Consider the following 16,135-nt stretch of genomic DNA (forward strand, 5'->3'; position numbering starts at 1 on the left):
GGAAATACACTGTATACATCAAAAAGTCACTGCTTTTCACTGAAATTCTCTAACGCTTGCTTGCACTACTGTGTTTAAAAACACATGGTTGTATAGCTGGTGGAGTTGAAAGTCAGGTGACTCAATTATCTCTTTGAAGAGACATTAATGATTTTCATTTTTCTTCAACAAGATTTTGCAAAGCTACCAATACTGAGAATGTTGCAATTCCATTTGTACAGGGGAAGAGGTAAAAAGTGTAAAATTGTTTTTATTTCCAGAAGCCTTACTTAATCCTAAAGCCTTTACCTGTCACTATTTTAGCACCTTCAGAAGAGATGTGGGCTGTAAAATCACATTTCCATTTCTAATTGGAATTGACCCATCCTAGTTCAGTACTGTGTCAAGGTTCAGATCTAGCAGAAAAAGTGATTATGCAGGAAATGGGAGATCTTTCACAGTAATCATAAATTTTGTTGCTAAAGCAAATTCTTTATAACTACATTAAGCAAACGTGTGTAGCTTACAATCTGTGTTCTTTTTTCCACAGTGCATACATTATAACAGACTTCATGGGCATCAGGAATGAAAATTTTATGAAGGTAGCTGCAGTTGGGACTTGGATGGGAGATTTTGTCACAGCATGGATGGTAAGAAATACAATATTACATTTTAAAAGAGAAAAGAAGTGAAGTAAATGTCTTAGTTTCAGGGAAGAGAGGAAAAGATAAGGGCTAAAACTCAGCTTCTTGGAGTATTCAAATGTTTCAACTCAGGGAAATTGGAAACAAAGGCAAACATAGGTAAAGAGGCCTAATGGCAGGATATTTAAGTAGCTGGAAGTCAGAAAGTGTTTCAGGAGCTACAGCACCACTTTGTTCCTTCTGTTACGAGTGGGAATTTTTCTAAGGACAGCAAGGGCTTAAGTAAAAACATCCTGGTGGTCCTGTTTTGTTGTGAAATAACATAATGACTTGCTATCTGGTTAAACAGTGAGTAACAGCTCAAGATAAACAAGACTAATTGAAAGGACTATAAAGAAGAAAAAATGACTGAATGATGTGATAAAGAATGATGGAGGTGAGGGAAAGCAAGCAAGCCATTTACATCCCAGAATTTGAAAGTAGCCTGTTTGACATGAATCTATCAGATTAAATTTGTCTCTAGTTTGAAGGTTAGAAGAATAAGTTTTTGCAAAAAATTAGATGTGTTTATGAGTCTGCTTTTCTCTTGAATTATAACTGTTAAAAAAGTTATCTCCTGAAATAGGGGCTACCTACATAGCTTCTTGGTGAAAGAGAACCAGAAAATGTCAGCTGGGAACTAAAGTGAAGGAGATCCAAATGTATTTTTGTTATTCAGGAAAAGCATTTCTTAAATACAAAGAGATAAAAAGTGAATTCTTGTTACTTTTGCTTTTTTTTTCTTTTTAGTAAGATCATATTTTTCCAATAACTGTAGGTAAGAATTTTGCTAATTGTTGACTATTACATTAGTCACTGAAGTCACTACATTTGTTTATACTGAAGTAAGAAGACCATGATTTTTAAGCTTGCACAATTTGTCTTATTAATTAAATTAATAACTTTTCCCTAATGATTCACTGCTACCTCAGTTTTTCTACTCAAAATGATCAACATAATTCTAGGGAGATTCATTAAAACAGGCAATGTTACCCAATTGTGAATGTTCATCACATATCACAAGCGTGGTAGGAAAATATCTCAGCACAGCATGTAGAAAGTGTTATTTTAGACTCTGGTAGGTGTTAGGAAAAATCCCTATAGAAATAGTTTCAAATAAGAATCACTGTAAGACTTTCAAGAGTATGTTCTACAAAACTGTGGGAATAGTCTGAGAAGGGGATCTGAGTTTATGTCAGTTTATCATGTATCCTCCACATATTTTGAACATACTGTGTAACAGACAAGGGAAAAAAAAAGAGCATGAATGATTTTTTCAGCATATTGTTTAGATGTGTCAGTAGTTTGTCTGAGACAAATTAGGCTTTGTGAAATGATAGCCACAAAAATCAAGTACAGAACAAATCATCTATACATACAAGCTTACAAAAAGGAGTCAACACACATGCAGACTGTTATTGTGGCAGTGGTAGTGTGAAGACGGTTGGACTAGATGATCTTATAGGTCATTTCCAACCTTGTGATTCTATGATTCTATAATGATTGACCATTAATGTGGATTTCTGCAGAATCGGTAATAAAATTCTATGGCTATTTCTGAAAACTTTTAGATTGATCTCTGATGCATAAACTAAGCTGAATTGAGAGGGACATGTGTATATTAGAGTTCTGACAACATATTACATACAATTCACACTGCATTCCAGTTTTTCAGTCCCTCTTTTCTCATTTGCCCCACTCCCCCCCCACCAAAAAAAAAAAAAGTTTTATGTGCAGCGGTGATCCCTTCCTGTGTACTCAAAGCTCTCCCAGGTCTTTTCAGTAACAGAGGTAAAATTGGATTGTACCAGATGAGATTCTATTGGAGTAGACTAGGAGAGATTGCTGAGGCAGTCTGGGGAGGTTGATTGAAGCCCTGCTCAGGAACTGGCTGGGCATCAATTGGTGGGTGGTGAGCAGTTGAGTTGTGCATCACTTGTTTTGTATGTTCCTTTATTATCATTATCTTCCTCATCTACAAAGCGGCAACAGAATGCAGTATAAATGAGGATGAATTTTCAAAAAAGTCACAATTCCTGGCACTACAAATAAATGTTTTCTCAACGACACGTGATATAGACTGTCCATCACTGCTGAGATTACTGTCTTTGCTAACATTTAGTATTTGCTTCCCTTTCCCTCTGTCATTATCCCACGTTCCCCATTGCCAAAGAAATTTTTAAAGTATTTGTAGGCTTTATTCCCTGTGTCTCTTATTAGAATTGTCTGAATGTAAATTAAAATCAAAATTGGATTTGGAGGGAAGGCGTATTCTAACAGCCTTCAAAAAGTGACATTGAGTTTAAGTCATTTTAATTTTGAGAGAAATGCCATGTTACATGGTGCTAATGTGAGTGCTTCTATATAGAGCTGCAATCCATGTTTCCATCAGCAACAATGCTTTTGATTGGTGTAAGTGTCAAACTCCTCAGGCTTTTCATATGCAAAGATTGTCTGAAATCCCTTCATATTTCTGATCTCAGATGTTTAGATACTCAGAGAAAAAGAGAACAATGAGATTGCTTCTGCAGTGCAAAGTGTATGAATCAGTCTATGGAACATACAGCATTAAAGGGCAGCTAAATCTCAGAACATCAAAATAATGTACATTGGCAAGTGTAAAGGTATTAGTAGCACTGGAGAGTGGACAGCATGCACATTGATGAAAACCCCCGTTGGTAAAGCATGCTCAAAATTTACAGAGTAAAAAAGTTTGCAGAGTATACCCAGAGCATATTGGCAATATGTAGTGCTAAGGCAATATTTCCATCTTAGTGCTGGTGGTTATGATTTGCTATCTGTAGATGTGCTATCTGTCATAACCTCAAAATCTTGCTCCTGGGCTATGATGGTCCAATGAGGGCCACAGTATCTTAATGTAAAGCTAGAATTCTTTTGCCCCTTGTGAATTACTTTACATTTATCTACAGAATATTTCATCAGCTGTTTTATTTGCTAGCGACTTCCTTCCGTAAGGACTCTTCTCAGTTCTTCATGGTCAGCACAGTCATCATCCTTATTACTTGAATAACTTAATATCATTATAAAGCTTTCTCACCTCACATCTCACTCGTTTCACAAGAATACTTAAGAATATGATGAAGAACTGCATCCTTTGCACCAATCCCTGAGGAACTCCGCTAATGACCTCTGTCCATTGCAAGAGCTGTCTGGCTAACCTGCTTACCTTCTCTTTCCTGTCTTTTAACGAGTTATTTATCAACATAAAGACCTTCCCTAAAGCTCTGACTGTTGGATTTCTATAGAAGCTTTTGATATGGGATTTTAAAAGCCTTTAAAATATCAGGTTAGGCTGTTTCAGCCACATCTCTTACAAATGTGCTTTGTTGACCTCATTCAGTAATCTCATTCTGAAATATCCTCATTCCTCATAGTTACAGAGCCAGCCATTTCACTTTGCACTCCTTTCATAGCCTCAGCATTCCCTGCTGCCATTAAAGAAATATTCGGATGATGCTGAGTGGCCCTGAAATTGCTATTTGTATGAAAAACAAAGTCCCAGCTCAGGAACTGTGAATGTGCTGAACAGTTTGGGGATGCCTTCATATGGCTTGTCACTGAAAGACAGAGAGCTGAATTCCTACTTCTTAAACCTTATGTTCATTTTCCCTTATTTTTATACATTTCCTCTTAAAGCTCTTTTGTATAATTGGTTGGGCATGGCTTTGCAATTGAAGAAAAATTAATATGGAAATACTTTGTTTGTATATTCTTAAATATAGTGGAAGGGGCAGAGGCAGAGCCTGAAAATGGTAGTGTCACTCTGAAAACACAAACATCTTCTTGTGGTTGAAGACCTATATTGCAAATATGTGTATTTTAGACACAATCAGCCATTGGACATATAATCTCTCTTCTATGTTGCACAGTCTTTTGGATCTCTTAGGGCTAGACAAGGAGGGTCTTACCAAGCTGTGTTTATTTCTATAGTTAGGTGGCTGTTCTTAGTCATAATTTTGGACCAGGAACCAAAATTGGTGAATGTTTAATTTGAAGCTGGACCCCTCTTGGCCTAGCTGCTACATATACTTTTTCTCTCCTTCTGTGCAGTACGAACAGTGGATACAGTACAGTTTCCTTACTTTGGAATAGAAATGTTTAATAGCAGTAAATATATACTTGCTTAAAACTCTTGACCTTGTAAATGCTGGTGTGACCTTTCTCTATAAATCAACATAATGCTTTAATATACTCTACAGAGCAGGGTGAAGTAATGTAACACATACATTATACTCCAGTAACTTGATTTTATTTTCTGGTGGATATCTGGTACCTGTATATTATACTCTGTCTGCTTTATTCTTTATTTGTTTTTGTAAAAAGAACATGTGCTTACTTGTTGACATAGCGTTTTTTTTGTAAAACTATTGGCAGAAAAAGTTAACAGTATTTGGAGGTATTTACTTTTCATTGTTGCCACTGAAATCTTGAAAAGTATGATATATTTGCAGAATAGGAGAACAAGCTATTGAATGATTCTGAAGTGCTTCCCTTGTGTTCTTTAAGACCAAAGATTATTCTTGTCCTCATTTTTTTTTCTGAGACATGAATACCTGACATTCTAGTGGAATGAAGGATTCATCGCCACTCTGCAGAAATTAGGTTGATTTATCTCTGTTTTCATTTCATCTCATAGTGTGTTTGTGTTAATAGGGCACGTTCAAAGGAAGTGAGCAACCTTGATAGCACAGATACCATCACGTTACAAAAAATAACAGAAGCACCAAACTACTGCAGTGCCAATAGATAAAGAATAAAATGCTAGTATGATTAAAAAATGGAAACCCCCTTTAATACTGGGTAGGACACCACTATAAAAGAATGATGAAAGAAACATTATTGTTAAAAATAATGCTCTGAGATTTCTTATTAAATGATAGTCACAAATGTTAACTCTTGATTGTATGAGTCTTAAAGAGTGATCCTTCTTTCAGGAAAATACCGTTCTGCAAGGACTAGTGTATTTTTCTAATTTAGAAGCAGTGAAAACTGCCATCTTGGTGCTTGTTCCATGATAGTTGGGAGAGTCAGGAGTCTTGAATGAATGACACCTTTTCTAACTCATTCCTCTGTCAAGGACTGAGCATGACAATTCAGACTGTGATCAGAGTCAATCTTCTTGGTTGTTTCTATTTCAGTGACATATCAAATGACAAAATAAAACTCTAATTGAATTTGCAGTGGTGTCTAAAATACTGTATAGATAACAACTCCGCCGTGCTTCAATTGGAGTTGGAGTTGGAAATGAAATTGAACAAAGAAGCGTCCAATGAAAGGAGCAAAGTGTATGACGCATTAGTAAAGCCACTTGCCAGAGCTGCACAGGAATGTGAGTAACATCATTGGTGGCAGCATGCTTCTTTCCATTCAGAGAAGCAAGTACAATGCTAGTTGCTGTGTTTCCATTTTTACTTTTCTTCCTCTACTTAAGGGTCAGTTGCAGTGTCATTCTGTAACTAGTTGTTCTATCTCTACAAAATAACATACATAAAGACATTGATACAACTGGCGTTTATACACTCAGTCATACAAAACCTATTAATTCTGTGTTTTCAATTTTGTAGGGCACAAATGTGTACACATCCTGCTCTTCTTTGTGGCTGGTATATAGTTATATGAGGTGGAGTGTGCCTGGTGTCATCTGAGTTCATCTGATCATCCCATTAAGCCAGATTGCACTATTATTTATTCATTGATTGATGGTGTAGCCATCTGTTCTTGCGCTCTGGATTATAATTATCTGCCTTTTCAAGCTCCATCTTTTTTTATATTCCTCTGTTACCCTGTCATGAGTTTTGACCAGGCATTGCCAGAGGTGTTGCTTCATCCCTATCTCTTTCCCAGCCAATGAGTTCTTTCAGCTCATCTTCACAGTGGGTGTCTTTGTTGAAGATAAGCATTTTCTGGACTTTAAAACATATCTTGGTATATCTACCAGTAAAAGCCTCAATATTTTCTTCTAGAGAAGACTACATTCAGCTCTTTCTCAGAATTCAAGAGTAAGAATTGGAAGGCCCAATGTTGTGCCCCAAAATTTGTCCTAGGATTTCCATGAAGCAACCACGCATACATCAATGATGTTTGAATGATTTGAATGATCAAATGATTATCTGATACCTTCCTGTGGCAGGCAAGCAATGGTTCAAGAATTTCTTTTAAATATGTGGGAAATTTCACCCAACAATTTTGTTTTTGAAGGAGTGTGAACTCTTATGCACATTTCTGTGACCTTGTACACACATCTATTGTACTGCCTGGATCATTTTCTCTTCACTCTGCGTGTGTTCATGCATATTAGTTCAGTAATCCTGAACCTGGTGAGCACTGTAGCAAAACTCAGCATGCATGCTGGGCCTAGTGAGAGGAGTGTGCGGGCTGTGCAGAAGAAGATGTTGTCATTCATCTGACAACCTGTGTCCAGTGAGTGGCTTTAGATGAACTCGGGAAATTTCCTGTTGCTAGGGGTGGTACATCATAAGCACTCAAGCATGGGAGAATTAGCACACCTCCATCTTATGGCCTGTATGACAACCGATAATGAGGAATGTGACTGTGAATACAGTACTCAAAATTGCCTGAGAAGGTGCTTGTCTAGAACCTAATAACACTAAAGAAGAAAACCGTCAGTCAGATTAAACAGTAAATAGGAAATTGCTGAGAGATTTTTGAAAAATAGAAAGAATTATCTTGAAATGGAGTTAGAAGAAGCATGAAAACTTGAGACTGAATAAAGGAAAGTAGTGGAACAGAAGTCAAAACTTAGTTTGACTCTGCCAGAAGTCACCCCACTGCCTTGGTGTGCTGTCTGACTAGGCCAGGCAGACCATACTCCCATCAGGCTGTTGTGAGCAGCCCATTTCCAACTTTTGATCTGACAGTGCACAGTCGAGCACTGTCCTGGACCTTGAGTGTGCATATATTTGTAGGGTGCTCTTTCTGGTATGTGAATTAGCAGATTGTAGGGATTGAATGACATGGACACGCATAAAGCAGGAGCACTTACATCTCCTTTTGCAGATATGTGCAACTGGGGGAACCCAAGCTACTGGAAGGGGTGTATGTTCTTGTAACGTCCATGTCTGTGATACCTTAACTGTGTGTGTCATGTGTGTTGTTTTGAGTTTTTGGGAATTAGGCAAAGAAGGGTCTCCAAGAATGTTAACATTTGCTAGATGCCAGGCGTTGTGATATATCTGTTGTAGTGCTGGCTGATTGCTAATTAATGATGTATCATTAATAAATCAATAAAATACTTCAATTTTGATTTGATTTAAACCTTGTGAGTTAAGAAGTTTTTCCCTGCAGCACTTGAGTATTTTCAGTAATCTGGAGAACTCTCTCTTCTTTGTCAATAAATGAAAATAAAGATCTGTGAGAATGCTGTGATTGATGTTTCAGGCACTCTGATGTTTATTTACATTTGATCCAGAACTGGAAAACATAGAGGAGTGGCCTGAGAACATTTTTTGAAAAATAAGGCTTACTCCATGGTAGTTCTTTTTGCCTTAGATATAAAGAAGTAAAGTCACATCTTCTGTTCCCAGACTAAGCAATGCAGTGGATGAATGGTCTTACCACAACAGTACAACTGTTACAAGCTTGCTAAAGAGATTCTGTTAATTATCAGTAAAGAAGTTCAGAATCTCAGCTCAGTCTTTAGACAAGCTCTTCACTCCCTTTTAAGATCTGAATCATGGTGATAATATGGGGTTTTCTGCTGGAGCTAAAAGTCTGCTGATGGTCATTCAGGGTTCACCCAGTAGAAATCACAACCCAGTAAATCCCAATGCTGAATTTCTGGTATCCTACAGTGTTTAGTGCTCTAGTGGAACATATGCTGGTGTTCTTCCTGAATATAATACATTTTACAACAAAACCGTAAATTCTTTGTGCTTTCAGTTTCCAATTTTTACAGAGTTAGAGAAATTAACATACTTGTTTTTCCCTCCTTCACTTCATATCTGTGGGCTGAGGTGTCAAGATGGATGTCTCTTTTTTAAACTGACAACAACAGAAATGCCCACAGTGTTTGTGAAGAGATGAGAAATGAAAAAGTTAGACCTTGCTTACTGAGACTGACCATGTTGACAGCAAGCTGCCTCTTACAAGATTGCTGTGGAGCTTCTTGCCATCACTGGAGCACTTGCCAACTGCAGTTCAAGCTACTTTCCTTCTGGAAAGTGTCTCTGCTTTGAGTATTGCCAAAAACCACAAAGACCTCTCTCAGTTCTTTCGTAAAGCTGTACACTATACACAGGTGCCCTGATTGATGTGATAGCTAGTTGATGGGCAGTCCTGCTGTTTCTGCAAGAACTAATTTATCACCCATTCTCAGTCATAGATCAAGCAAATACCTGAAGGCAAAAAAGGATTTTCTGATAACTGGAGCTCTCTGAGATGTGTGGGCCTTGTGTGCATTTATTTTCCACCTTTATTTCCCCTAGAACTGTTCCATCTACTGCTTGCAGATTGTGTTGGTGTTAAACAATACGTGTTTTGATATCTTGGGTGATAAGAATAAATGGATAGATGCTCAACAGCAGCATGTCCTTTCAGAAGTATCTGCTCTGTCATGATTACCTATCAATAATGTGGGTTCACATATGAACTGTATGTTTTGAGTAGCCCTGTTTTTGTTTAATAATGTGTTTTTACTTTTTTGAAGCTGCAGTTGTTTATATGGAAATAAGACTTAATCCACTAAAGACTGACTTATTCTAAAAAGGACTTAATATGAGGCCAGAAATGACAGTAGACATTGAGGGCTGGAGTTATCCAACCATATGGATATGAAAGTAATTTTTCTGGGCTTTGGTTCAGAGGACGAGGTACATTTTTAGCATTAATTTTCTGATTACTCCAGACCAAAACCAAAATATAACTATTATGTATATGGATGCTGTTTTGTAGTTCCATGTGGAGATATTTCTTGAGTTAAAAACAAAAGTACACCATTCAGAATAAATTAGGAATTCAGTACTGGAACATACCACTCATTCATCTTATCTACCATCCTGCATCCTGCACTGGTCAGTATGAGATGCTCACAGTGAAAGTTAATGCTGTGCCATCATTAGGGTGGACATTCTCTGAGAGGGTCTAGAAGACAAAAAGTAATACTAGGAGGGTGGAAGTGTATTTTTTCCATGAAGCTTTCAACAAATACAGCCCCAGCTACTGTCAGCAGGGAACACTGCAGAGCGTTGTACTTCCAGCTGCCTAGGTGAGCTTTTTACCATCAAAGCAAGGAAACAGTTTCCTCGTGGGAAGAGAAAAGATAAGAATAAACAAACAAACAAGCAAGCAGGTAGGAACAAGATGCATCTGTTCTTCACTGGGCAGAAGTGGAGCACAAGAGGAAGCTCGAGGAGGTGCAGGAAAGTGAAAAAGATGTTTACTATTTAGAAGCTACTGTTTTTTTTTGTTGCTGTTTGCTTTTGTTTTTTATTTATTTTCTTATTGACTGCCCTGGCACACACCACATTCCTCTGAAAATTTGTAACTTTATCTGATTTGAAAAGTGAAGTCAAATCTCTTCATGTGACATTTATTTGTGATTTTCTGGTATAATTATAATATTTAATTATAATATTTAAACCAGTGCTATTTCTTGCAAGGACTTCTAGGATAATGCTTAGAGTGAGATAAGTGAGATAAGACTTTATATTTGTTAATGCTTTCCTAACTGATTTCACTATTAAGACGCAGAAACCTATTTCTGACTTAACTGTGCTCCCTTAAGAACTGAAAGATGCAACAAGTAGAACCAACAGGCAAATTAGAATTCTACAAAGATGGTAAAAAGTCCACGACGACTTGCCCTGAGCTGCATGAGCACAGTGTGCATCACTGATTTCAGTGCTCAGTGGAAGTTCTGTGATTGCTTTTTCTGTGTTACATAGACACCTTCTGCACGTAGGGGGTGAGGAACTCAACGACTTGAAACAGAAGGGGAGAGTGCAGTAGCAAGCCAAGACCTGACAACCTAGACAGTGATGTAGAGGTGTGCTTAGAAGTGAAGGTGACTGTTTTCTGGCTGTGATGAGTGTGGAACTGGCACTTGATTCCTTTTAACCTCAGACATATTTGTGCATTTTTTTCTGGGCATAGTCTTTCTTGTAATTTCAGAACAGTGATGATCTGTGTTTTAGAATCTCCAGTGTTCTGAGATGCTTTAAAAATGAATGAAGGATCATGTCAAGTATTGATGGAAGCTATTCTGCTCTTCAGATGTGATAGGTGAAAGATAGTTCTGTCTTTTTCAAAAGAGAAGGTGGAAGGGAGAAGATACATTTTCCCACAAATCAAATCTTGTTCAACTGATTTGTTTTGTAGCTAGTTAGCCCTCTCACTTACAGTGAGACTTGGAGTTTTATATTAATTTTTCCTCTTTATCGTATTCTGTTTTGCTGTTTTTCATGTAAAGCTGTACTTGCTTCTTGATGGTATTTATACAGCAGATCTTGACATATCTTGGTTACGTGTATTTAGGAGCTGAAGTCAGTGTACTATATAGATTAAAGAACTTACGCAGCAGTTCTGCATTGATGTGATGTACTCCTTAAAGAGGGTGTGAAAGTGTGGGTGTCAGAGGTGCTGCAGCACTGGGGCTCTAGAAATAACATGTTCTTATTGAAGATCTTTCAGTACAGATGGCAAATGCGTAAATTGTTGGAGTCCCAAAGATGGACACTTCCTTTCTGGAACAGTTGTCTGGCTGTGCTTGAGCGTGCAAGCACAAACCTTTTCCACTGACTGGCAAAAATAAATAAATAAATAAATAATCTTGCTAGAAGCAAAACTGAAGCATTACCTCAATAAATCCGAGATGTGTAATAAGAAACTCTATAGTGGAATGGGAAGGGGATAAGTATTATTTAAAAAATATTGAATTAACTGTGTAAATTCAACCAAAGATCTTTAGTGTACTAAATATACGGTGAAATAAGACCTTCTGAATCCACAGGGAGAGATTAGCAGCAGATGGCAGTGGTACACAGCAAAGCATTTCTTTAATTCTGAATTCCTTTAGGGTATGTAGGACAAACTATTGGAAACTGTAAAGGGAAAAGAGGAAAAAAGGCCATTTTATTATGAAAAAACACAATACTCTTGTCTAACAAAATGATGTATAAAATCCCTGCTCCTTTATAAGGGACAGTTCACTTGAAAGTGCTACAGAAAGAAGAGGATATTGCTAGTCTTAAACTACATTATTAAGCTACTGTATTATGAAGTTGGAAGAAGCTGCAGTTGCCTCTGGTGTCAATTTTTCTTCTGTATAGAAGAATATCTTCTTGTCTCCTTTTTTACGCGTCTCATTTGACATCCCCTATAATCATCATAACTAAAATCAGTGATGAATTCTTATTGTTTCGATTTCATCTCTGATGCTGTTTTATTGGGAAAATACATTTCGAGTGTGGTCAGAAAAAAAATAGCTGGAATGCCTAGGTTGCCAGAATACACTCCTTTTGTATTGAGGTACACCTGAAAAATCAAGAAGGTTATTCTCGTAATAACTACAGTACCTTGAAAATGGTGTTTGGTGTTGCCATAAGTCAATTCAATCCACACATTCTGAAGATCAATATATCAGAAGAGCAATTAAGCAAATGCCTGTGTAACTACAGCACAGAATTAATTTCCCTGTATGGTACTGCATAATACATGAACTTGTTTACAACCGATTGTGCGAGAAGTCTTCTCTTAATCCAACCAGCCAAGAAATAATAGAACCTTTCATCAGGTTGTAACTGCAGTCATGGACTCCACCTTGTACGTAAGGAAAATGGCAACAAAGCTGAGCATGAGATGGGGAAATCTTAGGAAATGTCAAGTTGGGCTTATGTTCAGATTTTGAAATCTAAACTTGTGATTATGATCAAGAAACACGGAAAAAAATACCTATTCAAACAGTTTCTTAAAAAAAAAAAAAATTTGGCTTCCAAAAACTCTGCTTCTAAAACCCAAGTTTCTAACGACTACAGCAGAATTACCCTATTTCTTCTTAAAATTTATTAAAATAAATATTAAAATAAATATTCAATGTATTTGAACTAAAAATTATTTAACAACTTCTTTTACCAAAAGGCTTTCAGTAAGTTGACTCTAATCTTTCCTTCGTTTCTTTTTATTGTTATTTTGCATTACTTGAAATGGGATCTTTAAGTACTTTCTTAATGGGTAGAAAAATTGTCAAGTTTCACTTAAACTTTTGTAAGTACCTTTAAAGTCTCCATTAAACAGCTATTTTTGTAATTTCTTGCAGTAGTATGCTTTTCCAAATCACAAAAGACATCACTGCCTCCTACACTGGCAGTAATAAAAAAAAAATTTTGCATTTTGCAGACATTAGGGATTGATCTCAATAGCAATTTGTGGAGATAGGTATGCAAATATCCCTGTTTTACAGGAAAGAACTGAAGCAAAGAAAATGCTTACAGATTAAGCTTTTTCAGACCAAATTAATCAGGTGTTACCCACAGCTGCCAATAAAGTTACACTGACCTTTTATTAGTGTAATTGATGACAGAAAGATTTATTTTATACAGCAGATTGTCAATCCTTATATCTTGCAGTCAGAAATGCTTTGGTGTTTGTCTGGGTCACGTATAGAATTGGTGGTGGAGGTAAAAACCTGCTCTCTGCTCCATCTTTATCCCATCACTGTTTTCCTCAAGTCTTTAACTAAAATTATTTTCTCTATCTCCACTGATGGCAGTGTTCCAGTATATCTAAATGGTGTCTCTGCCAACAGTAACTTCTATAGAAAACTGAAATGGCATCTAAATGCATGAGAGAATCACAAACAGGAGTTGCTATGGGTTTTTATCCTAGCCAGTGATTAAAACGTACCTTAAGGTTTCTCCTCGCCTGTAATCAGATGAAGGGATGTCTCTAAGTAGTGGATGCATTGGGCTGTACTTGCCTTTCTCTTGGCTTAATCTGTGTATAAATCACAGAACATAGGGCTGATTGTGGTTTTGGTTTTTTTTTTCCTTTGAAGAGTTCTACCGCCCTAAAACCTAATTTTGTAGTAAAGAAACAACCTAAATAGAGTATTTGACAATGGGATCTGCTGCAATAGTCGGAGTGCTGTCAGAAGGGAGGACAAGTCTTGTAGGTGTTTGAATCCATCAGTGTATAATAGGCAAAAGACCAGCAGTAGGGCAAGGTGCAGCTCAAGCTAGGATGTCTTACTGTTCTCACAGGCAGGCTAATAATTTTCCCCCTGAAAACATGGTTTCTTGGCCTTCTTTTTATCTCTTACAGACCTTGCAAATATCCACAGCAAATAATGGAGGAAGCTTTATACCACCACTTTATGGCTTTTTATACCACTTGACATTACATCCCTAAGTTATCCATTTGCTAAATGATCTTCACTACGGGAAAAGCTGGAAGTGTGGGAATATTTGCATTATATTTAAGACCTGACCTGGAGAATGAGCACCAACTGGTGGTTTGATCATAGAAAGAATGTGGTTTATCCTTCACCAGCTGTAGATTTTGACTTCTCTATTTGAATTGATTTTTCTGGACTACCATAACAATCAGTGGAGAGAAAAAGATGTGTTAAGTGCATGGAGTATAGTGGGCATTTGAAATCATGCAAATAAATCATATTGTAAAACTGCTTACTTTTCTCAGCTAAACTGAGAAGAAGAAAAGAAAGAACTGAAATAAAAGAACTGTTGGGTGATTTATCTGTTTGCATTTATAATACTGAAGTTACATATCTGAATGCAGGGGATACAGAAATGCCAGAAATTGTCCCACCAACAAGGCAGAGTTAAAGCATAGCAATGTTTACTGTCAAACATCCCCTTGGAATTAAGGAAGGTAAAAGAGTACTTCCAGAATGGCATGGCTTTCCTGGTGAAACATTAAAAGAATTTCACATAAAATTTGAAGTCATGCAGCAGTGAATAAAATCAAACCGCAGTGAAAATAAAACATAAAAAATTCACGTACTACAGCACTGTGAAATCAAGGTCTGCATGAACAGCAATGGGAACAAGCAGGACTGTATATCCTCCAGAATCTGATATTTTATCTTTAACTTAACAAACTTGTTAGGAAGAAATGTTGCTTAAGTTATCTACATCTTGAGATTGATTTTGGATATCTGGATGGACATTTGTAGATAAAAACTTGCATGTGTGCACACAGATTCAGTACTCAGAGGCATCTTGTTTGTGTTATCTTACTATCAATGGAAAACAGCCTTAATTTATATGAGACAACCAGATATTATTAGTCCCAGAGTACCCTAATCTGCATAAGACAAACAAATATGATTTATTTATTGCTAAGCTGGCCTGTGACCACAGAAGGCCTCAACTTGTTGATTTCTGTTGAATCTTTTCTCCTGCAGTGATTTTCTGGCATCTTATTTTTATTGGCATGGCCAAAGACAGACTGGGCACATATCATCCGCATGCTTTGCTAACCTACAGTTTATATTGCTTTAACCTATTTCCAAGGTTATTTATGCCATTTAGTTGACCAGCAGCTGTTAAATGAATTTGAGGTAGCTTGAGAGCCCTGAATCAGCCACATGATGCTACAAACCAGATATTTGAGAGTGACTTCAGAACAGATGCCAACACTGCCTGATTATTCCTCCATTAAGCAATACTTCTGGTGTCTTGTCAGGTCAGATTTGCATCTTGTTTTGCCTTTGGAAAGGCGTAGAGATTTGAGAGCTGATGATCTGATATAGTGAGAGCACTATGCCACTCTAACATTAAAGGTTAAATGCTGCTGCTCTGCTGGCTTACTGAAGGCTTGTTTGGTGCTCAGTAGAATGGAGCTTTTATATTGCTGTAATGAAAATTACTAATAAATTACTCACAAATGTTATAAAATTCCAATAATTTGACAGGAAGGGATAACCAGAAGGGTACTGAGAAGTTGGCTGTGATATGGATTTTATATTAAAGTCTCTGAAAATCTAGCTGTTAACTTATGATACCATAATATTTTCCCTCAGAAATTAGCTTTTTTCCTCTTAGGTTTCTTATCTGGCATCTCATCCTTTATCATTCATTTCAAACTGTCACTGTGAAAAAGATGGTCTGTAATGTATGTAATTCCCTACATTCCCTCCTTCTGTCTGTGTGCCTATACTCTGCTGTATATGAAACTGGTTCCCAAATATCTCTCAATCTTAGTTCTACCTCTCTTTCTTCCTGCTATCCCTCTTTCTGTATGCCTCATGTTGATATTTTAGACCCTTCAGATTTCTTTCTGCTTTCATAATTTGTTCATTCCAAATCTCCAAGCCCAGCTTTGTTAGACTGAACAGCCTCACAGTACACGCTGAACTCCCTTCATTTGGAATTTAAAATCTACTGATTTAGTTTGTGATGCCTTCGTATTTCATACTTCTTGTTTGTCTTCTGTGACATCTCTGTGCTGTAAGACCTAAGGCACTGACTGTATCT

General features: G+C 37.0%; 1 protein-coding gene across 3 annotated transcripts in view; it reads left to right on the plus strand.

Annotated features, from left to right (window-relative positions):
• TMEM117 (transmembrane protein 117) overlaps positions 1-16,135 on the plus strand; it is a 199,759-nt gene that overhangs the window by 87,971 nt on the left and 95,653 nt on the right. For all 3 annotated transcript variants that reach the window (XM_090137909.1, XM_031589562.2, XM_090137914.1), the window contains one exon: positions 530-629. In XM_090137909.1, the coding sequence (XP_089994035.1) occupies positions 530-629 (100 nt within the window). The remainder of the gene's footprint in view (positions 1-529; positions 630-16,135) is intronic.

This window comes from Phasianus colchicus, chromosome 1 (genome assembly GCF_987193195.1).
Source record: "Phasianus colchicus chromosome 1, bPhaCol1.hap1.1, whole genome shotgun sequence".
NCBI classification, from domain to species: Eukaryota; Metazoa; Chordata; class Aves; order Galliformes; family Phasianidae; genus Phasianus; species Phasianus colchicus.